Source organism: Phalacrocorax aristotelis, chromosome 1 (genome assembly GCF_949628215.1).
Source record: "Phalacrocorax aristotelis chromosome 1, bGulAri2.1, whole genome shotgun sequence".
NCBI classification, from domain to species: Eukaryota; Metazoa; Chordata; class Aves; order Suliformes; family Phalacrocoracidae; genus Phalacrocorax; species Phalacrocorax aristotelis.
The window spans coordinates 96,751,862-96,776,272 of NC_134276.1; the positions used below are offsets into that span (position 1 = coordinate 96,751,862).

The following is a 24,411-nucleotide window of genomic DNA, read 5'->3' on the forward strand; positions in this document are numbered from 1 at the left end:
TTAATGATGCCAGTGGTAGATAAGTCCTAGACCACAGTAGCAGCCTTTAAAGAAAAGTCATTTTAATTGTTATCATGAAGCTATGCATGTAGCTAACGTGTACAACTGCTTTTCTTCTTTATTGCCTGCACTGTTTATTCTTGTGTCCTGTTTCATGAAGTAGTAATCATAGGGGAAAAAATTGCCCAAAATTTGATGATACATTTAATGAGAATTGCACAAGGAGGATCAGTTTCCATTGTTCTGTACTACTTATTGCCCCTGAAATGATAAGGACTTTGATCTTAAGGGTTTCGAGATTTGTGGGATAAATTGACTTCTTGGCCTCCTAATTTAAGATGGTTAAAACACGTATTCGTTGGATTGGTTACGCTAATGGTTTTAGGAATGTTTGTTTGTGTGTCTCATATGTTTTCTTTGCTGTTGTCAAAATCCAGCTGAGACATTCGGTGGTTGGAAAAGAAATAAGATTAGACACCAAGTGGAAATAGGGAAATACTTTACTCGGGTCCTTGAAAAGGATGAATTATTATGAAATTTGTAAACAAACATAAAACACTTCTGTAATAGTCTCTGTTTGAAACATAGTAAATTTTTATATTGAGGACTGTAGTAGGTAAGCTACAAACCCTCGAGAGATAGAGCTGTTGTGACTAAAACTTGTTGCTTTGCGGGAGTCAGAAAGGCTTCAAGACAAGAAGCGCCTAAACAAAACTTATGACGACAACGTTTGACCTTAGAAGAAGCAGATGTACAGAACCTTAAAGATAAGGAACTGCAAACACTAAACCAGAACAGACTATCCTTCAAGGACAGTATATATATGATCTCAGAACTGAGTTTGTGTGAAAGCAAAAGTTAAGTAGTGGACACAGTGAGGAAGAGTATATCCTTCATCCAGAGACCCCTGATGACCACCCGGAGACACCAGCAGGCATGCACAAAAGACGTTTGCGTATGATAATGAGTTCTTGGAAAATAACGAATATGTATGTCTTTCCTTTCAGGGGAAAACTAATGAGTATGTATGTAAAGCTTGTATAAATTATGCAACTAACCCTGTGTGGACACGCATACTAGGAGTGATGCCCTGTGCATCCAGCATGGCAATAAAGAATACCTGCTTAATAGTTGTTCAGCCTATTGAGTCCTGATTTCAGCTTTTCACAGCATCAATATTATTAGCAGGTTAAAGTAACTTCCTGATGTTCCAATATAGCATAGAAATTTTGCAAGAACAAAGTTACCAAAGAGGCCAGTTCATGTTTTTCCTTCTTGAGGCCTAAGTCTTTTGGGGCATGAGCATGTTTGTGTCCAGCATGCTGTACTTTTAACACTCTTATTGAGGCTTTTATGTAATACAATCCATACATGAAATACAAGGAGGGTAAACTTGTGCTGAGTTGAGAGAGACATTTTTATAACACAGTATGAGCTTCACAAAGAGAGAGAGCATATAAAGAAGCTTTGAAAGCTTCTTTAGTGGGAATTGACATTAAGAAAGTAAAGGAAGTTAAGAGTATTGTGCCATCCATACCTCATATGAGAGCCTTCAGTAGAGGATCTGTTGAACTAATATAGGTTATCTTCAGTCAATTATGAATTGTATGCTTTTCTCTGCAGAAGTAAACGAGATGTTCTTTTAAGCCATCTACAGCCCAGGAGGTGGTGTTTATCCAGCCAGTCAATGATGGGGGGGGGGGGGAGTTTAACCTCTGAAGAATTCAGGCTAGTCTTTTTTTCTCCTTGCTTAGTTGAAGCAAGCCTTGTTCACACTTGTGTTGTTGCAGAGCAGGAGCTAGAACTGAGTCAGGAGGTTCACAGGATGGTAGCTGTTGTCACTGTTACTAAAAAATCACACGTGCATTTTGGTGAATTGTGGCACGGAGAAAGGAATGGCAGAGAAGCCTTTCAGAATATCCTCTTCTGATACTGAGTTAGGGAGAATGAGCCCAGCATATACATGAACTTCTGCTTTTGTGGTCTGTAGATATCCCTCAGACTGACTGGTAGCAGACAGCATGATCATAGCTTCAGTGTCCAGCACTGTCTACGTAATTACTTTCTTTTCCACAAGGGTAAAATATCCCTTATGAAATGTTAATTAGCTCTTTTCTAAGCATTAGCGTAGTATGTGTGTCATTTGTGAAGAGTCCACTGATGTCTCTCTCTTCACATGGAATTTTTTTCATGCTTCCAGTTCTCATTACCTGTTTACAGAGCCCATCCATTCAGGTTATTGTGTTCTAGAAAACAAGAAAAAAAAAAAAAAGCAGGAACTGTTTGTTTGTCTCCCTGCCTGCCCACCCCCCCGATGGAAGGTTTATCTATATATACAATAGTGTTTTCTGTTGTGAACTTCAGGGTTCTAGGAACATCTTGGGTCTTTGAATTTGTCATTTTACACTATGTTGTCTGCATTGAAACACTATCATTTTCTTGAACCGTTGATTTATTACCCAGTAAAATACAAATAATATCTTTCACTGTATGTTACTGCCCAGTTGTTGCCATGTAGCAATTTATATTGCTAGTTTTTTGGTTTTCTGTAGTTGTCAGTGGTTTTTCTATGTTTTAAGTAAAAATTTGCTGAGTCAGTGTACTCCTTCATTTTCATATCCCCATCATTTCCCACCATCAGTGAAGGAAGAGTTAGTATGTGAATTATTACAGGAGCTTGACCCCCGCAAATTGATGGGCCCTGACGCCATCCACCCGAGGGTGTTGAGGGAGCTGGTTGACATCATTGCAAGGCCACTCTCCGTAATCTTTGAGAAGTCGTGGAGAACAGGGGATGTCCCAGAGGTCTGGAAGAAGGCAAATGTTACCCCTATCTACAAGAAGGGTTCGAGGGAGGATCCGGGTAATAATAGGCCCATCAGCCTTACTGGTCACTGATCACTACAGTGATGAGGTCATTATCAGTACTTAAGGGGTAGCTACAAAGAAGGAGTCACATGGAGAGGACAAGAGGGAATGGACACAAGTTGCTTTTGGGGAGATTCCAATTGGACACGAGAGGGAAATTTTTCACTGCGAGGACGGTCAACCATTGGAATAATCTCCCCAGGGAAGTGGTGACTCAGCCACGTTGGACACCTTCAGGAGTCGTCTGGACAGGGTGCTGGGCCATCTTGTCTAGACTGTGCTCTTCCTAGAAAGGTTGGACTAGATGATCCCTGAGGTCCCTTCCAACCAGTGATTCTGTGTATCATTAATACATTAAAGAATTAACATTTTGTTATATTTGACCATTTAGTCCCCGTACTTTCATTTTAGTCAATCATTCTTGTCATGAGTAGGAAGGGTCATCATTACATCATGTTGTTGAGAAATTATTCAAAAAACTATTAATTTTTTTCTTTTTAGTGCAGTTGTTTAATGGTAATTTTGAATTTGTGCTGTAAAGTACAGATATCTGCAGCCGTTGATAATGGTAAAGTTTTTTTCTTCATATTAGTTGAAATAGAAATAACAGAGTCCTTCCTTCTTTATGAAGTAGAGCTGTAATATGTATCAGCCACTTCTGTATGCAATATTTAGAATTCTGGTTTTATCTGTTGGATTGAGGGTGTTTTTCTTTTGGTTGCAGTATATTCCCAAATCTAGGGTTTTTTCTTCCTGAAAAGACATCATGTTGTTAATAGCCCAAACTGACATTTGCTATATGGGGTTGTTTTTATTTGGTTCTGTTTTTCTAGAGGGAAAGTGTTCCTCTCACAACAGAGGGAAAAACATTCCAGTTCCTTTCCCTTTGGAATAATAACTAGTGAACATCAGGGATTTGGTAGTGCATTTTAAGGATGGTAATGGAATTATTTTTTCCTTTTGTGAACACATATGAATGTTCTGCTAGCTTTTTCCAAGTTGACAAATACACTAAGCCGTTTTCTTTTTCACTATATTGTACTTAAACGTGTCCTAAGAATTGGTGGTTGAATTTGTGAAATCAGAATGCCCTCAGTTGTGAACTATGATGTCATTAGAGGGCATTTGTAACTGTCATGTCAGAAGCGTTGACAATAGCGTATTACTTCTGTTTGCTTTTAATCAAGCAGGTGGCAGAAAACATGAGTATTGTTGTTTTATATTATTTTAATCATATAAAGCAGCTTCTTTTCCTACAGCCATTCCTGTATTTGTTTCCTGCTTCGGCTCTGGTTGCCACACTGCAAAGCAGCTGCGGGTGATTATTTTTGCCAAGTTCCTAAATTCTTCAGGTTTCCCTTTTATCTTCATGCAGCCTTGAACAAAGGGAAGGAAGCGTACGATGTTGTGTAGCAATCTTCCTTTTCATGTCAGGGTCTTTCCCTTTCTTGTTAATTTGTCAATACTAGCAATTCTCAAGGCTGGCTCTATTGAATGCACTTAAAAATCCACACATTGTGGAGAAATAACAATACTTAAAAACCTGAGGGGTTTTTAACTTCCTTAGAATTCATAGTGTCTCAGGATGATTTAAATTGGTTGCACAAGTGGTGCCATAGATGGCCTTTGCAGTTACAGATCCACTGAAATGAGATCTTTTGGTTGTTCCTTCCAAGAAACCATATACAGATATGTGTAGTTGTGACCTCCCTACCTCCCTCTTCAGAATACTTTGCATCTGCTCATTCAACTAAGAGACGAATTCTTATTTATGCAGAAAAATACTTGTTCCTTTCTAAAGATGTTTTTGGAGGGTTTGATGGGGAAGAAAGTTTCTTGACCAAAACCAGAGTTGGATAAATCAGTTTGTTTAGATGAATCTGCTCTGGCTACTAGGAAAAACAAGAGCCCCGTACTGGCCAGCCTGCTCATCCTCCAGAGACTCACAGGTTGACTTTGTTCCCAACAAGGAAGTAAAGCTTGCTCTTAGTTTCTGTTTCATTTTGTTAGAATGTGCTAGAAGAATTTTAAGAATTCATATGAAGCAACCATCACAATTTAAGTTTGCGTAAATATAATGTTGCACGTCAGTTGATAATGTTGCAAATCAGAGACCAACTGAGAGGGTGTAGTTAATGGTGCGGTTGAATTGCTCTTACAGTAACAGTTAACTGTTACTTAAAGGGGAAGTTCTGTTTTGCAGCTCTGGTGTCCTTGTGCTGGCATTAGTAAGATGGCTTAGCGGCATCCTTAAAGTGTATTCTAAGGCAAAGGGAAGGTCTGCCCTGTTGAGAATTGATCTGAGTTGTGTGAAAGACTTGGGCCCAGCTTTTTGTATCCCTACTGTATATAGTGCTTCAGGTACTTGTGATACATCTTTTAGTGAGGATTTACTTAAAAAGGGGCTGGGAAGTATTAAGGGTCCCCAGATACTTAGCTGTTTAAGTGCATGTGATTTATAATTTCCTTGAACATTCTGTATAAAAAAAGACTCTTACATTTGTTCATAAAGTCAAGCTCCCTTTAAATACCTGTAGCCATCTAATTAAGGAAATAAACTACCCTAACTTCCTCTTCAATAGTTTTTATAAGCTGCCTGTTGTGGTAGCAGTTTCTATATGCTCTGAACAGTGGCTGAGTTGTAGAAGATAAAATATTAGTTTAAGAAAGTGTCATAGTGTGAATATTCTCTTTAGTAGCTGCAGCAGATATTGCATATCATCAGAAAATGGAAGGCCTATCTGCAAATCAGTTTGTGACAGTAACATTAGAGGCACCAGCAAAAATTGCGTTACAATTTGTACCAATCTAGAGATGAAACCAAAAAGCGGGGAAAGGAAGCAGGGCACAAAAATTAAGACTCTGCATTAAAACATTTGCAGATGGGAATAGGTTCCGTGGATGAGCCTCAATGTCGAGAATCGGTTCACACACACATAGTAATTTTAAGAAACTCACTTGGACTCCTGTGCTTTGCTTCTGATTCCAGGGATCATATTCTTTTGATTGAGAGCTGACTGACTCTGAGAGGTATTCATAGTGATGGGAATAAAATTAAAGGAGTAGCAGTTGGTTGACTGTCAGCAGAGTTCCAGTCCTCCCAGTGCAGTTTGCTAAGGCAAAACTCACAGCACGAATGAACAATTCTGCAGCAGTTCTTTGATGTAGAGGCAAATACACGTCTCAATTTAATGTCTTCAGAATGTGGCCAAACAGCTACAGTTTGAAATACGTAATTTAAATGGCTTTATTAAATCATTTTAATACCACACATACACCTAATAGGTTTGATATAGATGTTACCCATTTTGCTGCAGTATGCAGCAGCATAGCTTTGTTTTTATCGATGAGAACTTTATTTCTGAAAACAACTGAAAAATAAGGCTATTCTGAACCTGGAAGTAGGTGAAAGCATATGTAATACATCTCCAAGCTTGGGGCACAAACTGAGACCCACTCATCTGGTCCCATATATGGCTTTGTGCCGATAGCAAGGCCTATCTTATGGCTTACCATTTAAGAAAATAATTTTAAAACTAGCGTAGCAAGGTAAAAATGGCAAGTTAAAATACAGATTAGATCAGTAATTTGGACTCTCCGAAGGTGTGTTTTAACTGTTTCTTAATATTTCCTCATTTTACTGTTGGCATTTCTCATTTCAATGGTTAATACAATTGTACACAAAGTAAATCACAAATATCGGCAAGAGTACTAATTTAGTATTTGGACTTACGTATTACAGGATAGACTGATCTTTTTTTCCCCTTTTGAATTTCCAGTTTTAATAAAAGGACTTAGGGAAGATCGTAATTTCAGATTAAGCATTAAGGTCTTTGATTACGGTAATATATTAAAATCAAGCGGTTCATAATTGTAACGAAATTCAAAACATAGACCATAAGTTGGTGAAGGTCATGGATTAACCAGCTGGAATTAGAATTCATTGGACATCTGTCAAGCTCTTGAGAACTGTCTCAAAAGTCTACTGCTGGTGCAAAGGACCTTCCCTCCCGCTTAAGTTTATTCAGCTACTTCATTTTAATGGCTAGTACGTTCAAAATCAAGAAATTAGAAGTTCAAAATGTTGGGAAACCAATTTATTCATTCATTCATTCTCAAAGTGTAAATAAGGTCATGAAGTAATGTTATAACAGGTTGAAGATCATGACCATTATGGAATATAAAAGGTTATCAGTTCACTTTATTTAAAATGTGTGTTTGCAGTACAGAACGTCACGTGCGCTGCTTAAAAACTTCTAGGGCAACTTCTGTCAAAGAAAAAGCCTTCTAATTGGGTTCACGTTTCTAACTTCAGATTTATTTAGTTTGCAGTAAACGTGTAGTAAGTAGAAGGTAGCACACTGCATTTTATGACATGATAGAGGTATGTGAAAAGAATCAGATCTTGGGAAATACATGTTGAGGTAGTGTATTCTTCAGTTTAGCAAAAACTAGTGAAACAACTGATAGAATGAAATGTGAATCCTTTAGAAAAAAAACAAACATAGAATGAGAATAGAATCAGACAGGTTGGTTTCTTGCAGTTTGGAAAGGAAAAAATCAATCATTTTGCTTTTCATTGGTTTTTGTAAGTTAAAAATCGTCAGGTATGTTAGAGGTTTTTTTTGTGTTTGGGAAATTGAATGTTTCTGGAGTCAATAGACTAGAGAAAACTTTCAGTGTTCGTTTGTCATCAGTTTGCATTAGAATCTGTGAACTTCTGATCTAGTTGAAGATGTCCCTGCTCACTGCAGGGGGGGTTGGACTATACGACCTCTAAAGGTGTCTTCCAACCCAAACCATTCTATGAGTCTATGAACTTCCAAATCTGTTCCATCTTAAGTATTATATTTCTTCTTTGAAGAGTAATGCTAAATGCAAGTTATTGAGAGTGTTTGTAGACTTACCTGGCAAAGTAACACAAAACTTTGTTATTTCTCAGAAAGTGCACAGAAAATATATTATTTGCTTTAATTAAATACAGAATTTTGAAAACCTTATATTTCTTTTTCCCAGGCTGTTCGCTGCTATGAATCGCTAATTTTGAAAGCTGAAGGAAAGGTCGAGTCTGATTTCTTTTGTCAGTTAGGTCACTTCAACCTCTTATTGGAAGATTATCCAAAAGGTAAGGTTTTTTTTAATACTTACGATAAATGTCATTGGGGGACTGTCGTTTGATGGAGTTGACACAACAAAATGAAAAACATTTGGATAACTCGCTGTTTTCTCAGTTTGTACTATATCTCAAAGCCCGTAATGGAACAAGACTCATGATGTTTTTATGAAAACAGTTGTATTGTAACTTCTTCTACTTTTTTTTTTTTTAATTGGGAAAAACCAAACCAAAACACTACTGGTTCAGGTATGAATGTGAATTTTATTTAGTGTATAGAGTAGTACCACGTTGCCTACTTCATTTTTCTGGTTCATTGTTACATGACTGTACAAACAGTTGAAGCCATGCCTCTGAGGTTTCCTGTGGGGGTTGGGAGACATAGTTGCATAGGATGAGAGCCGTAGTGCTTTCACATATGTCCACAATCTCAGCAGGTAAGGCTAGGCTGAAAGTATTAATTCAAAAGCAAAAATCTGCAGCTACAGTGTGTTTCAAGTTCTGTTTTAAATACTGAGTGGAAGAATGGGTGTAGGGGCTTGGTGCAGGGCAGGGGTAAGTGGCGTGAGGTGGGGTTAGGTCTCTGCTTCATCAGTCTTTGGAATTGCTTATATGTTTTGTGCCGTCATTGCAACCAGTGAACGCAGAACCTGATGTACACTTGTGCTTTGTTGTGTGTGGGTTAGTAGAATGCTTTTTTGGTAGTGGTGTAGATTCCCAGAGACACTCTGCTGTGTTGCTGATTAAGACACAGGGCTAGATCTTCAGCTTGTCCTGTTTCTACTTCGTGTCACACTGGCTGTCAGGCCCGTTGTCTGACAGCTGCCTCCCATCCAGTGATTGTGGGAGGTATGGATGAGTAGAAAGCCTTTTTGGATCTTACTCTACCTAGCTAATCAGAACAGGTCAGAATATTTCTTTTTTTTTCATGGGATGTCTTTTTTTCACTGTTGTTGCTTTTTAGTTTTAAGATGAATGCAGTTCTGTTTGCCTTTGTATAGGGAAACAACACCCCCACCCTGAAAATGCCCAACTCCCACCCAACCCCTTCTTCAAAACACACAAACGCTGATTTACAGTTACCTTGGGATGTAGAAATAGGGTAATTAATTATACCTGGTGGTAGTTCAAAACCACTGCTTAGTCATTCAGGTTAGCTCTGGACCGTTTCATAACGGTCTGTCTATGTGTCTACTTGTTCACTCTAACATAAAACAGTGTGAGTTAGGGTTCCTGGAAACCTACCTTGCCTTCAGATTTTTAGGTGAGAAATGGTTCGATTTGATATTCCTAGGGAGGAATTTGCAGTCACCTAAATTCAGTATGTAAATTCTAGAGGCCTTGAGTGGTTGAGACATCTGTCTTTCTGTTGAATGTATGGGGAGATTAGGGACCTTAGTACCCACAACTTGCACATATATCCCATCCAACTGGTGTAATATGACCACTGGTGTTTCCAGTTCTGGAGACATGGAAAAACCTGAAGTGAATGCAGCAATAGTGGGTCCTTGTGCACCCCTCTGGGGAAACCTATGCGCTCAAGCATCTTTCTGAAATGCCTTTATACCAACACATGCAGCATGGGGAATAAACAGGAGGAACTAGAGGTCTGTGTGTGGTCAGGTGGGATAGTTCACATGACAGGAATGTGGTCATGGATGGCTGCAGGCTTTTCAGGAAAGATAGACCAGCAAGGCAAGGTGGGGGAGTTGCTCTATATTTGAGGGAGCAACTGAAGTGTATTGAGCTCTGCCTAGGAGTGGAAGGAGAACAAGTTGAGAGCTTGTGGGTAAAAATTATGGGACAGCCAAATACGGATGACACTGTTGTGGGTGTTTGCCACAGGCCATGGGATCAAGAAGAGGAAGTTGATGAAGCCTTCTACAGACAGCAGAAGTAGCCTCACAATCGCAGGCCCTGGTCCTCATGGGGGACTTAAACCACCCTCATATTTACTGGAAAAGCAACACAGCGAGCCATACACAATCCAGAAGGTTCCTGCAGAGCATAAGGGACAGCTTTTTGATGTAAGTGTTGGAGGAGCCAACGAGGCGAGATGTGCTGCTTGACCTTATCCTAACAAACAACAAAGGTCTGGTTGAGGATGTCAGGGTTGGGGGTAGTCTTGGCAACAGTGACCATGACATGGTGGAGTTCAGGATCCTGCATGGTAGAAGCAGGGCAACAAGTAGGATTATGACCCTGGACTTCAGGAGAGCTAACTTTAGCCTCTTCAAAGACCTGCTTGGAGGAGTCCCATGGGTTAGGGCTCTAGAAGGCTGGGGAGTCCAAGAGAGCTGGTCAATATTCAAGGACCACTTCCTCTGAGCTCAAGATCTGTGGATCCTTATGAGGAAGAAATCAAGCTAAGGAGCCAGAAGATCCGAATGGATGAACAAAAAGCTTCTAGGAAAACTCAAATGGAAGAAGAAGGTTTACAGTATGTGGAAAAAGGGACTGGCCACTTAGGAGGAATATAGGAACGATGTCTGGGTATGCAGAGATGCGACAAGGAAGGCCAAGGTCCACTTGGAACTCAATCTGGCGAGGGGCGTCAAGGATAACAAGAAGGGTTTCTTCAAATACATCAGTAGTAAAAGAAAGACTGGGGAAACTGTAGGCCCACTGCTGACCGAGGTGGGTGTCCTGGTGATGCAGGATGCAGAGTTACTGAACGCCGCCTCTGCTTTAGTCTTTACTGCTAAGGCTGTCCCTCAGGCATCTCAGCCCCTAGAAGAGAGAGGTAAACTCTGAAGAGAGGAAGACTTCCCCTTGGTTGAGAAGGATTGGGTCAGAGATCTTTTATGCAAACTGGATCCTCACAGATCCATGGGCCCCGACGGAATGCACCAATGAGTGGTGAGGGAGCTGGCGGATGCTGTCGCTACACCATTCTCCATCATCTTTGAAAGGTCGTGGAGGACAGGAGAGGTGCCCAAGGACTGGAAGGTAACTAATGTCACTCCAGTCTTCAAAAGGGCAAGAAGGAGGACCCGGGAAACTATAGGCCAGTCAGCCTCACCACAGTTCCTGGAAAGGTGATGGAACAGTTCATCGTGGAGGTCATCTCCAGGCATGTAGAGGAAAAGAAGGTTATCAAAATTAGTCATCATGGATTCACCCAGGGGAGATCATGCTTTACCAACCTGATAGCCTTCTGTGATGGTGTGACTGGCTGGTTTGACGAAGGGAGAGCAGTGGATGTTGTCTGTCTTGACTTCAGTAAGGCTTTTGACACTGTCTCCCATAACATCCTCACAGGTAAGCTAAGGAAGTATGAGTTGGGTGAGAGGACAGTGAGGTGGATAGAGAACTGGCTGAACAGCAGAGCTCAGAGGGTTGTGATCAATGGCACAGAGTCTGGATGGAGGCCGGTAACTGGCAGTGTTCCCCAGGGGTCTGTGCTGCGTCCAGTCCTGTTCAACATATTCATCAATGACCTGGATGATGGGACAGAGTGTAACCTCAGCAAGTTTGCTGATGATACAAAACTGGGAGAAGTGGCTGTTTCACCAGAAGTCTGTGCTGCCATCCAGTGAGACCTGGAGAGCTGGGCCAAGGGGAACCTCATGAAATTCAACAAAAGCGAGTGCAAGGTCATGCACCTGGGGAGAAACAAGCCCATGCACTGGTATAGTTTGGGGGTTGACCTATTGGAAAGCAGCTCTGCTGAGAAGGACCTGGGAGTGCTGGTGGACAGCAAGCTGACCCTGAGCCAGCACTTGCCCTTGTGGCCAAGAAGGCCAATGGTATCCTTGGGTGCATTAAAAGGAACGTGGCCAGCAGATCAAGGGAGGTTATCCTCCCCCTCTACTCTGCCCTAGTGAGGCCACATCCGGAGCGCTGTGTCCAGTTCTGGGGCCCCCAGTTTAAGGACGTGGAACTGCTTGAGCAAGTCCAGTGGAGAGCTACCAAGATGATCAGGGGACTGGAGGATCTCTGTTATGAGGAAAGGCTGAGAGACCTGTGTTTGTTCAGCCTGGAGAAGAGAAGGCTGAGGGGGGATCTCATCAATGCTTGGTAACTATGTAAAGGGTGGGTGTCAAGAAGATGGGGCCAGACTCTTCTCGGTGGTGCCCAACAACAGGACAAGGGGCGATGGGCACAAGTTACAACACAGGAAGTTCCACCTGAATCTGAGGAAGAACTTCTTCCTGTGAGGGTGACAGAGCAGTGGGACAGGCTGCCCACAGAGGTTGTGGAGTCTCCTTCTCTGGAAATATTCAAAACCTGCCTGGATGTGGTCCTGTGCCCCCTGCTCTGGGCGTACCTGCTAAAGCAGAGGGGTTGGACGAGGTGATCTCCAGAGGTCCCTTCCAACTCCTACCATTCTGTGATTCTGTAATATGCTGGCTATAGAATTTCCTGAAGAATGATCTGATCCTTTGTTCTGTTTTTATTTTATTTTTATTTCCTAAAGAAAATTCAACCAGCCCCTCTGCAAACAACTTGCACTGTTGTTTCTGATTAGCCTTATACAACTTGGTATGATGTGAGTGCAGTATGGCTTTTTGGATATGTTTTACTTAGCAAAGACAGTGCAGGGTTGTGGGCTGAATTGTATTATCTCTGCTGTTGAGTTGATAGCAGTTAAGAGTGATAGGACTAGGTGGTGTTATGGATCAGAGGTGAGGTTTACTGATGGGGAGCCCACTCTGTACTGTGTATATAGTTTTAAGAATAAGCATGAAAAATACAAATGGTGGTTGAAGATGCCAGTTCTCTAGAGTGGTATACAGGCGCAAGCGTGTGGGAAGAAACATTTAGGTATTAAAAACCTGAATTCAGATACTTAGTATTTTCTTAGATGCCTGTTTAAAGTCACATCTCAATCATGAAATAAGTCTCAAGAAGTGAAGAAACTTTGTTAGTAATGAAGTATTAAAAAAAAAAGGGTGTATCTGTATTTTAAAAGTAATGGGGTATCAGTGAAAATAATACTGGAGGAATTTTAATTGATAGGAAAAAGGAAGTGAAAGGGTTTTTTTATTGAGGGACACATGTTCTTGTTCAAAACACTTGTTGAACTCCAGTACCAAAGACTGTAAAAGTATTATGCACAATGCAAAAAGGCATGTTTTCTGTAATTAATTTACTACTGTTAGCAGAAAAGAAAGAATAGAAATAGAAAAGAAGTAGAATGATGGTGCATTGCATTATAAATTTAAAGTAAAAATAAATTTAATTACATTCAATAATCTGTATATTTTAATTATCATAAATTCTGACTGCAATTATTGTTAAATTTTAAGTGCTTGGGAACTGAAAAGTAAAGGGGAGTTCAGAAATGTTTTGATCTCACTAAAGTATATTTTATCCAGTTTTTAAGTCCTGAAGTTCCAGAGTTGTAAAATGCTAAAGCAGGATGATGTTCAGAAATATAAATCTGTCTAGTTTGAAGTTATCCTTGGACAAAGTTGTGGATAACTTGATATGTTTAATAAATTGGTTGTAATTAATAAAATATCACAAGATAGCAGCATGGCTAATGCTGTACAACTGTTCGTTTTTACCTTGGAAGCCTAATGTTTATGTAATGTCTTGTATAAATGTCTACACCTTTGTGTGTAATGTAGAAAGGTGTGTCTTTATTAAAGGCAAATGTGATAGTGTTCTTTGTTTAAAAATGCTCACAATAAGTTTTTGCAAAGCAGAACAAAATTGTTGATTGCAGAAGTGTGATCAGTGATCAAGATGAAGCAATGCTTAGCTGATGGAGATCTGTTAGGCTTCATGTATGTTGCTTCTTCTGGTTTGATTTGTCTCATTTTTTCACAAATAGTTGACAAATGTGGATCATTCTGTTGGGTGTATTCTTTGCATGTTAGTGTTTTCATGTAGCTAATACCTTCTTACAAATGTAGTAAAAAAGACTGTGGGTCACTTCATTATAAGAATTAGGGCTAGTACCTCAGAAAAGAGGGACCTTGAGAAAGGTTCATAGCAGGTTACTGCGTGTCATTACTGGAACTAACCAGGCAAATACTGCCCTTGCTGCATGTACACAGGGAATATCAGTTAGGGGCAGGCTACCTTTGAATGTGAAGTAAGTTGATGGCTGATGCCCTGCTGAAGTCTAAATACATCTAGCCTATGTATTTATATTTTTTAATGAAAACTGTTAAATGTGGTTGTTATTTCTTTTGAAGCGTATTACGTTTTTTGTCACTTGTAGCCACTGAAGTCCAGATTTAATATTTTGTTTCTCATAAAAAAAAGTACTTGTCTCCAACAAAAGTTGTGAGTTTACATCAGAAATTACTGGATGAGGTTCTTTCTTTCTCTGTATTATATCTGAGCTTAGACTAGAATACCACAACATCTTTTCCTAGCCTTTAAAATATCTGAAGCTGGTCTGCAGCTTGTAGTTTCCTGAAAACGCAGTGTGTTTGAATTGCTGCGGTTAGCTAAAGGGTTTTCTCTGCAGCTGTGACATTGCGTTGTCTTGTTACTTGCACTCTGCTACTGTTAGGGGAAGGTCCTAGGCAAGGCATCAACCTTTTTGCAGATTTTGAATACTGTGAGCCACTGACTTTTGTATTCAGACGATTATAACCAAGGCAGATTGATTCAGTTTAGTGTGTATACTCAAGGTGGTTTCTGTGCCCACCTTCTATCATCTTGATCATTTCTGGTCAGAATTTGGCTTCAGGATTTCCCAAAATGAGAATGTTCGCTCCTCCCAGTCAAAACTAGTCTGTTTCCTCGGTAGCATTTTCTTAAGTCTAATCTGATGTATTCTTCCTTTCTTTTTCTTTTATTTTCTTTTTTTTTTTTTTTTAATGAGACAGTCCCCAGCTGTTTGATTGTTTCAGAGGTTTCCAAACCCGTTGTTCCCTGGGCGTGTCTTTAATGGCACCCCCCATGTGCTTGTTGCTGCTCTCTGCTTTGTGCTGGCACAGCTGAATGTGCAGCTGCGTGGGGAACTGATCCAACTGAAAAATAACCTAGCAGAAGAAAAGTGACGCAATTGCCCCAGAATGTGAAGCCTCAGCCTCAAGTTTTGCCGGAGGCTGATGAGTTGTCATGTAGGCTTTTGGATGCTGGCAGTATTATGAATCCAGCTCGGACTCCGTGGTATATACCTGTGAATTTTGTTTGCTGCTGCATTCCTTGGGAGGGCCGGGGTTTTACCAAAATCACTGTGCTGTTAGTCTTGGAGGAAACTGGTGCTCTGTCAGTAGCTGAACATTTTCATTTATTTATTTATTTATTTTTAGCCATGGCTGTTGTTTCCATAAGGAGTACAGAGTGTAGGCAGTGATCTTTTTAAGGTTTGGGTTCTAGTTGAATGCTGTTAATGAGCTCATGGACTCTGCCATCATCTGTGTTTTCCTTGGAGATCTTTATATCTATTTTGTAGAAGGGTCATATATATATATATAGAGAGAGGCTGCGTTCCAGCCTGTGACTTGTGCAACCATTAGCTGTCTTCCAAGTGGAGACATACTTCTATCATTTGCCTCCTTGAATTGCTCTTCTTTTACTAAAATCCCTGGAAGGAGATAGTGCGATTAATGAATGATTTGGGAAAACCATGCAATTATTCACGTCACAGTTACTAAAGCACAAAAAATACTGTACTAAAATAATTCTTATTGCTCTGTTCAAGTGGTGATCACATTTTTTATGTACTATGTCAGATCAGTTTTAATAATACTTGTTTGTAGATAGCGAATGCGTTGTTAAAAACAGTAACAAAAATATTGTAAGTCATTTACAAGATAATGATAATTAGTCCAAGGGCATTTTTTAGTAATTGTTAGGCTAAAATTTAAAACATAACTGAAAAAACAATACGGAATGTATACTGAGTTGTTAATTTTAAAACCACAGTTTAAATACATTTTGATTGTTCTTGTGTAAAGTTGTTTGGTTGCGAGAACGGCTCTCAAATTCAACAATGTATGTGTGGTCCTTTGTACTTAAAATTTCTCTGTAGTGTCTTAGCCTTTTAGGACTTCGAAGGAAAGCTTTGTTAGGAAGCATTTGAATGTGCTGTGTTCTGAGGTACAGAGTAGTAGGAGTCATCTTATAAAATGTAAGAGAGAACTTCCCAGCATAGATAGGATTCTGCTGGTTGCTGCAGGGTTGCTGCTGGGCTATCTTTTACTGATGAGTCCTGAAGAACTAGAATGAATTTCAAGTAGCATAGCAATGCAAATGAGCTGAGGAAGAGATGGCTGTGTTTCAAATAAGTGTGATTTTTAGGTTTAAGGTCTTTTTTTTATTTTGTTGTTTGTTAATAACTGGCAGACATTGAGATGCCTTTATTTAGAGCTGCTTATTTCACCTTCAGGTTGCTGCTGTTAACTTTAGGGCGGTTTAGTTTCAGGCAGTTCAAACCACTATGTGAAATTCCTATAGAAAGAAGTAAGATAACCTTAAGCTTAGAACATTGCAATGTTCTTAATAGATAGTGGGTGGGTGGGTTAGCAGTAGAATATTGTTGTTTTTAGAATATAGCTGGACCATGGTTTTTGACTGATTGTCTAAAAATTTTCATTTTGGGCAGTGTTCTACAATTGTTGAAAGTCATTTTGTGGAATATGCTCTTTTGAAGGATTTTTGAGCTTTGTGTGATTCCATTGTGCTCTTTCACCGATATTCTCGATATTTTAAGACCTGTCAGAGTTCATTATCTAAAGGATTTCTGTAACAGTAAACTCCTTGTCAAACATGTGTATGACTTACACGTTCAATACTTCTTAGTCTTCTCTGCAGCTCATAGTTGGACATGATCATGGAACAGAGGGTTTTTCACCACTTCGCTGCTGCATTATATTTCCAGACGAGGGTGTGTAGTTGTTAATAAAATGACTTAGAGGACTATCTGGTGATTTTTTTCTTTCTTAAATACACAGTTCTGTTGCCTTTGTGTGTTTGTGTTAAAAGGCAGACATGCTTTAGGCTTCTTTGATCGTCTCCTGGGTACTTTCAGCACAAATCTCTGGAGGAAGTGGAGAACCACCTCTTTCGTTTTGTTTCTTGGCCTTGGAACAAAAGACCTGAGCTGCATTTTGCTGCTCTGGCTTCCACAGTTCTTTTGCTCATTGACTCATCCTTGGAATTTCCTCACCTTTTGATGTCTTTAATTTTATGGCCCAGCCGCGTTCATCTTGCTAGGTGAAAACACTGTTGTGGATAAAACCTGCATTACGTTATAAGCTGTTTCCATAACCTGCATGTGTCTCCTAGGTTTTTAATGAACATTTATTTTTCCTGGAAGCATTGTCAAGATTTCAAGCAATGCATGTGCCCCTTCCTTGCTTCCCTTGTGCAGTTTTCTGGATAATTTTTTATCTCACTATTTGTTGCCACATCAGATAGGCACTAAGAAATATTAGTGCTTGTTTAAAAATTAACACTAAAAAAAATATTTCTATCTAAGAAAACAAGTGTTTGATTTACACAGAGGAATATGGAGCTTTGGTTGTTTTAAAGTTCTCTTTTCAGGGGTATGTCATCAAATTAATGCTTGCTCTTAACTGCCAAAAATCTGTGTTAGTCACATTTAGCCTTGCAAGGTGCCACTAGATGGTGTCAGTATCTAGTTCACTTTTTCCTTACTCAAGCACTTAAATAATCAAGCTGCTCCATGTTTGCATCACTTTCAAAGGCCTCTTAAATTTTCAGGTGTCATAAAGTAGGTTTGTTAGAGCAGATCGTAAAAGCCATCCTTCTGTGTCTGTAATGACAGGTGGGTGGATATGATTCAGTCTAGGCGTTTTGCTCCCCATTTTCACCTCACTTGTTTGTTTAGGTTATGTATTTAGACTATGGATATGAAGAGAGATTGTCTATAGTATTACTGAAAAAATTATGTAGTTTATAAAGTTCTCTTATGAAATTATGTTGATTAAAAAAAATAGCATCCTGAAACCACATATATGGTAATTACGTAAAATCTGCTTTGTATTCTCTATGTGAAATCAAGGAATCTTAAACAGGGGTGAATAAGAAATGCAGTATCATCGCTGTCCTGATTCAGAGATGCCCCTTGACCCTAGTTATAGTAAGAGAGGAAGGCAAACTCTTAGGGGGCAAATAATGAAGTCTGTCAGTGTTAAAGTAACTGCAGATACTACAAAGTGGCTAGTTCCTGGGTGTCTGTAAAAACCTGTAAGAAGAGGAAACAGGTAGATTGTGACTGTATGAACTCACTGGGGGTCAGCTCTGCAGTAGGTTGCAAAGGCTTATGAGACAGATTCCAAAGTGAGCCTGAGCTGAGGAGGTTTCTTGCTGTCCAGTAGTTTTAATTCTTTGGGTAGAAAGAGCTATTCTTTTCAGAGCTATTTTAGGTAAACATTCTTTTATTCTCATCAAGCACTATAGATGATTGTGATTGGTCTGAAAAGCTACATCCACCTTTGAGGCGTACACCGTCACCCCCATACCCATTCAGGGTAGGATGGTAAATGCTGTGTCTGCCATTCAGGAGGTTGTAGGGTTTTCAAGAGTCTGATCATAAGGATTACCTGTTAGGCAAATAATATAAGTTGCCGGGTTTTGGAGAGAGATGTTAACAGGAAGAGTATAAGCTGATCCCGTAAGTAATGAAATACTGGGCAGAAGGATGGAGATAGTTAACTATGAGCACCTTTTTTAGGAATTCTTGAGTCACTTATCTAATATTGTTTTAGATGTCTGATTGTGGTCTCTCAGCTTGGTACTTTTAAGAGTTTTCTGCGGTTGACAGGAATATTTTCTGAATATAGTTGAGAGTGAAGCAGGAAATGTTGTCCTACTGTTGACACTCAGTCCTGTGCTTTCCGAATCGGGACATGCATTTTCTAGATGCTCAGGAGTATTTTGCAAGCTGAAAAATAAAGTTGCTATGTATTTGGCCTGCAATTCCATAGGTTTAAGAATTTCAGTGGCAAACTTTGGAGAAGTTCAATAAGAAGTTCCTAATCAGCACTCATTTCATTATGTTTAAAATAGGACATCTTAACAGAAATGGGGCAAATCACTTCTATCCATACAAATGAGAGTTGACTGAATGTTGAAAGAGGGGCAGTAGTTCATAGAATTTTTTTTCTGACAAAAATTGTCTCACCTTGGAATGACGAGTCTTGGATGAAAAGTAAAGGTGCAGCTTTTAATGTTGGTGTGGGTTTTTCGTTTGTTTGTTTGTATGCTGCTAATGTGACGCATGATACAATTAACTTCCTTTTCACTTTTTAATAAAGCAGAGAATATCACCCAAAATTGGAATTGTAGCACTGATGAAGCATAGCCTGTGTTTCAGACAGGGACTTGTGTAAAATTTTTGTTGCTCAGCAGATTCATTTGCTCTTTGTTTTCTTCTTAATCTAGGATGAAGTTTGTAATTTGAGGGGTTTGCACTCATTTCTTATAGTTATAAACTTAAATTAAGGGAGAAGTTGCTTGCAATTCCGTAATATACTTTTGAGATAAGATACTCATTCTACGACATAGAACTCAGAAAAAATGTCTGCTCACTGGTGACTCGCTCAGGGAGTGGAAAGTATGGTAGGGTTCAGATTTATGGTTCATGTCCTGCTGCTTTAAAAATTAGTTTTCAAAAAACTCTTGCTTTCATAATTTGATTTCTAGCATCTTAATATGTGTGAGTTTCATCTTAGGGAGATGCTTGATTAGGGATGTTTCATGTGAGCTCTGGCAAAAAAATGCTTTCTTTAATCCTTTTTATTTTGTTTTCTTGTTTTTCTGCCTGTTCCTTCAATCCTTTTCAGCAGAGCTTGAGTGCTTGTGGAGGAGATGTTTAATCTAGACTAAAGGGGGCTGAAATAAACTTTCCCAGGTAACTAACTGTAAGATGAGCACTTGTTAAATACTGAAGATGTACATCAGTAGCAGTTCTAGTTGTCTGTCATGAGGAGGAAAGGGGTGTTTAGCTCCTGTAGAAGGAATCCCCCCATGATTCATTGTTATGCATTTTCAACACAACACTGAAAATTTTAGCAGTTCATCTTAAGAAGTTAAGTAGAAGCAGAATACTGTTAACCTAGAAGAAAAGGCTGGGTCCGCAGAAGAGGTTGCTGAACCCAAAAGTAAGATTGGGCACGTCAGACACTTAAGGGGAGGAATGTTGTGTCTTTGCTCCTTGGAAGAGTAATGTGGCCTTCCTTAGAATGAAGGTCTTACCTTCTTACCATGTAAACATGGATTATGCTTCAGCAGTCCATGCTTTCCATGTACTTGTTTTTAATTGTAGCATGAGCATGGCACATTAAAGCAGTCATTTCAGCTGTTACTATGGGGAGTTGCTAAATTTAATTGAAGAATGGAAGAGGTAGAAAAGAAAATAATTTGCAGACATCAGCATTCTAAGGAAAACTGGTAGAATATCATGGAGCAAAGACTCCTTTCTTTAATATAAGAACTTTTCCCTGTGTTAAACAGAGGTGCTAGAATTTCTCTGGGCCGGTTTCTTTGCAAGCAGTGACAGCAGTTGAGCCTAGTTTCCTGTGCCTCCCAATCTTTCCACTCCCCTGGCACAGCACTTTATCAGGTATGAAGGGAGACTTCTCTCCCTTTTTTCAGTGCTGCTCACCTCTGTTCCATTGTCTCTGTTTGGCTTGGAACAGGGCTGGACATGCTCTGACTAGCTAGAGTTAAGAGCAAGAAGAAAGGCTTGAGATGTGCACCTTTTTGCTGTACTTACATAAGGAATGTTTTGGTCATGTGGGTACTCCCTTATTTTTTTAACAGCTACACTGAAAAAGTTCTTCCTTTTCCTTTTCCAGCATAAATCCTTAGCATTGTATTTAATGTTTATTTTGTCTTTTTATTTTCTCCATGTTCCCTGTATAATTTACTGCAATAGTTTTTTTAAAAAATAATTGATTACAAGAAGTTTTTAGTTTCCTAAATCTTGCATAATATGGTGCTGTTGACTTAAGCATTCAAAATGTGCTTTAACCTTTAAAATTGGGATAGGCACTGCTTGAGTAAAAAAAAAAATTCCTTTTATTTAAGTGTGGTGCATTACAAAACTATGTCATAGAGAGTGTGTGCGTGTGTTCCTGTTTGGGAAAGAAAAACTATTCCCACATTCAAAAGCTAATTTTGCCTTTCTGTTGAAAAAGCATTAATGATACTTGGGAGAAGGTGAATTTAGAAGGAATATTTGGGGTAGGAGGTTATTTTGTGATATTGTGAACATCCTTTATAACATAATTGCAGTATGCAACTGAAATACGCTTAGTCTTAACATTCTTAAACTTACATTGTTAAGACTGCAGTCATATCCTTCAGTTTGCACCAATTTGTTTTGAGGGGGTGAGGGAAAGGAGCTGTATTCTTAAGTTGTGAAAGACAGCCTGATTGACTAGATATTTAAGTGATTTTATTTGTCTTAAGTTGCATGTAAACATTTACACATATTGCATGTTGATAGTGTAAGGATGATGAGTGTTCTAGGTTTTTTTTTCTACTCTGGGCATCTAAACAAATCACAGTTCAGAGCACCAAAATTAGAAGCTGGCTTCACAAGCCGTTCCAGTAGTGAGGTCACCTTATGGGCATGATTCAGCATGTATCAGTTAGGTATTTAAAGAGATGAGGTTGTGAGTCTCCGTAGGCAGATGAGTGCAAAGGTATATTCTTAAGAAGAGAAAGCTCTGTGTGCCCTGTCATTATGTCTGTTGTTCTTATTCACGTAAACTTAAGGACTTCAGTAAAGCTATGGAAATGAATATGCAAGGCAGGCATTGAAGGGTGATAAAATTTAGGGATGTCGTTTATCCATGTTACTTGCAGGAAATGAACCTGCGCGTAAAGTTCATGTTGTTCTGTCTTAATCTGTGTAGTGTTTGTTTAGTGTTTGTAGTTTTTCAAAGCAGAGGTTGTTGTCTTTTGTTGTTTCGAAAATGCATGCTGTGTAAAAACCATTCTTAAATCTTAAGAAGCAAACACTTGAAAAAATAAAAATCTTGCTGTTACTGCAGTGAATCATTATTCAAAATTCTTCATTTTTTGCATGATGCCTAGTGCAATGTTCTTTTGAGAGCATAAAGCCTGTTTGCGTTCTAGTCTGATGTGGCCAGTTAGCCACAGGGCAAGATGAATCAACCAGAATTTTTAGTGGGGAAGAGGAATGCAGAAATAGTGATTTGAGAAATTCATTGCTAAGCAGAGCTAATATTCTACTGGAGAGAGCTGCTCTTAGCTCTGTTTTGCAGGTTAGTCTTGGTCTTAGATGTTGAATAAAATGTAAGCTTTTTTTTGCTTGCTTTTGTTTCTCTAGTTGCTGAATGAAAGGGCATGTGAAATTGATTTCTCTTTGTATGTCCCTCCGCACCAGTTCTCTAGAAATTACAGGACATCAGGGAGCATGGTAAATGAGCTACATGATTAAATTTTTAAATCTTACAACAGCTTTGTCCAGGACGAAAATCCCAAAATTTCAAATTATTTCTTTTGTTATAGGTTTTCTTTAAAATATTGCTTGATTTACATTTGTAAGATTAATAATAAAATACTTTTGTGTTGACATTTCATAAAACAAAATTATAATCTTAAGGAATGTATTATCCACAACAGTGTACTTATTGTGGCAGTGTTACTTTTATTAAACCATTTATCATTTTAATGTTGTGTATTCTGACTCTCAAGGTTTTCTATCTTTTTCTTCAAATAAATGCAACAAAACAAATTCAATATTCATTTTTCTTTCCTACAGCATTATCTGCATACCAGAGGTACTACAGTTTACAATCTGACTACTGGAAGGTCTGTATATGCTGCTTTCTTTTTTTTTCCTTTTTACATATTGTAGTAAATTATTTAATTTCTAAAATAGATTAATTTCAGTATAAGTTTGGAGTATCTACCTGCAATTACTTTTTGGCGTATTAATTGGGTCTTAATGGAAATGTTCCCCTATATGTACAACTTGTTATAAATCTAAGTGGAAATAAATATTCACACCATTTGTTGAATCGGCAGATCAATTAACTTGACACATTTTAGATTTTTATATTATCCGTTACTTCGGTTTTTCATACGTAAGCATAGATATTTGGATACGTATGAGTATTCAGAGAATCATAACCACTTGAAAGCTGCTGCACCGGCATTGGACTTGTACTAGGAAAAATGTTCTTGGGTTGCTTTTTATTTCCACAGATGCCAAATTGTTCAAAGTCCCTTTCAGTATTTTAGATAACATTCTTATGTAAGACAGGAAAAAATCCTGTTAATATAGCTGGCTTATCTGGAAGTCCATGTAGAGCTGTCAGTACTTTAAATGAGGTAAAAGTTCTTCTAGTGATATTGTCAAAAATAGCTAATGTTGTTACATTGTCACATGAAATAATTTGAAGCTCATGATCGAGGCAGAGGTGCAGAAAGCTTGTAACACAGTAGATACTTGTGTGGTCTTAAGCAGCTGTTGTCATTAAAAGTTGTGTGTAAGTGCATATTTCAAAGAGGGAGGGCTCCCTCCGGAAAGACATCAATACCATGTATATGCCGGCATTAAAGAAAAAACATTTTCTCTGTCACAGGATTTTTCAGAACGTGCTTGCAGTCCCTATGACAACTTCTCTCATTTTTGGGGCTGGAAAGGGAGAAAGGCAGAGTAAATAAAGGATTAGAAGAATGGACTGAAAAAGGTTTCTCCTGGCATATGGAGGGGAGAGGTCCAGTCAGTGGGTCCTAGGAAGATTGTCCATATTGTCTTGTAAAGCCCCTGCTCCAGTATGTTGTATGAGTGCCATTTTTACACTAAGCCATTTTGGAGTTGAAGTAGGTTTTGGGTTTGGTTGTTTGTTTGTTTGTTTGGGTATTTTTCTCCCCAGAAATAACTCCTGTACCTTAAAAATTACAACAATAAAACCATTTGTCTATTGCCAATTGTTGTCTCTACTCTTCCCATGTTAAGCATTTCAGAATAGTTTGTGACTTAAATTATTTTTTCTGGCTTTTGTTTAAATGGCTCATTATTAGAAGAATTAATAAATGATTAGTAAATTATTTCCCCTGCATTTTCATAGAGTTCAGGGTGAAGCGTAAATGATTATATATATTTCCATAGGTGTAGAGTGTTTCTGCATGGCTCCGAATATTACCTGTAATTAAAATAAACACAAATTCTGATTGTTTTCCAGTTCCATTTCAAGAGCATGGATGACACTAAAATGTGTGATCTGTCCTTGACTTACAGAATGCAGTTTCTCTTTGTATGCAATATACTGATATTCTAACATACCTGTTTCTTGTGTATTTCTCAAGAGTTTTACTATGCAGAGATTATTTCAAACAATTCCAGTTGTAAGCACTGAGAGCATTGTTTGGAGCTGACGAAAGAGAATTTTTACTTCTACAAAGGAAAAACAAAAAAAACCCAATAATTTTTCTTCAAGTTGGCCTCACCTGGGAAGGGTACTGTGCCACTTCATCTCATTATGAGCTTCCTTATAAATGTGCCATCCAAAGTG

The 24,411-nt window shown here is 38.8% G+C and overlaps 1 protein-coding gene across 8 annotated transcripts in view; it reads left to right on the forward strand.

Moving 5' to 3' along the window:
* KDM6A (lysine demethylase 6A) overlaps positions 1–24,411 on the forward strand; it is a 165,998-nt gene that overhangs the window by 29,478 nt on the left and 112,109 nt on the right. For all 8 annotated transcript variants that reach the window (XM_075098510.1, XM_075098549.1, XM_075098540.1 and 5 more), the window contains exons 3-4: positions 7,885–7,993; positions 22,653–22,702. In XM_075098510.1, the coding sequence (XP_074954611.1) occupies positions 7,885–7,993; positions 22,653–22,702 (159 nt within the window). The remainder of the gene's footprint in view (positions 1–7,884; positions 7,994–22,652; positions 22,703–24,411) is intronic.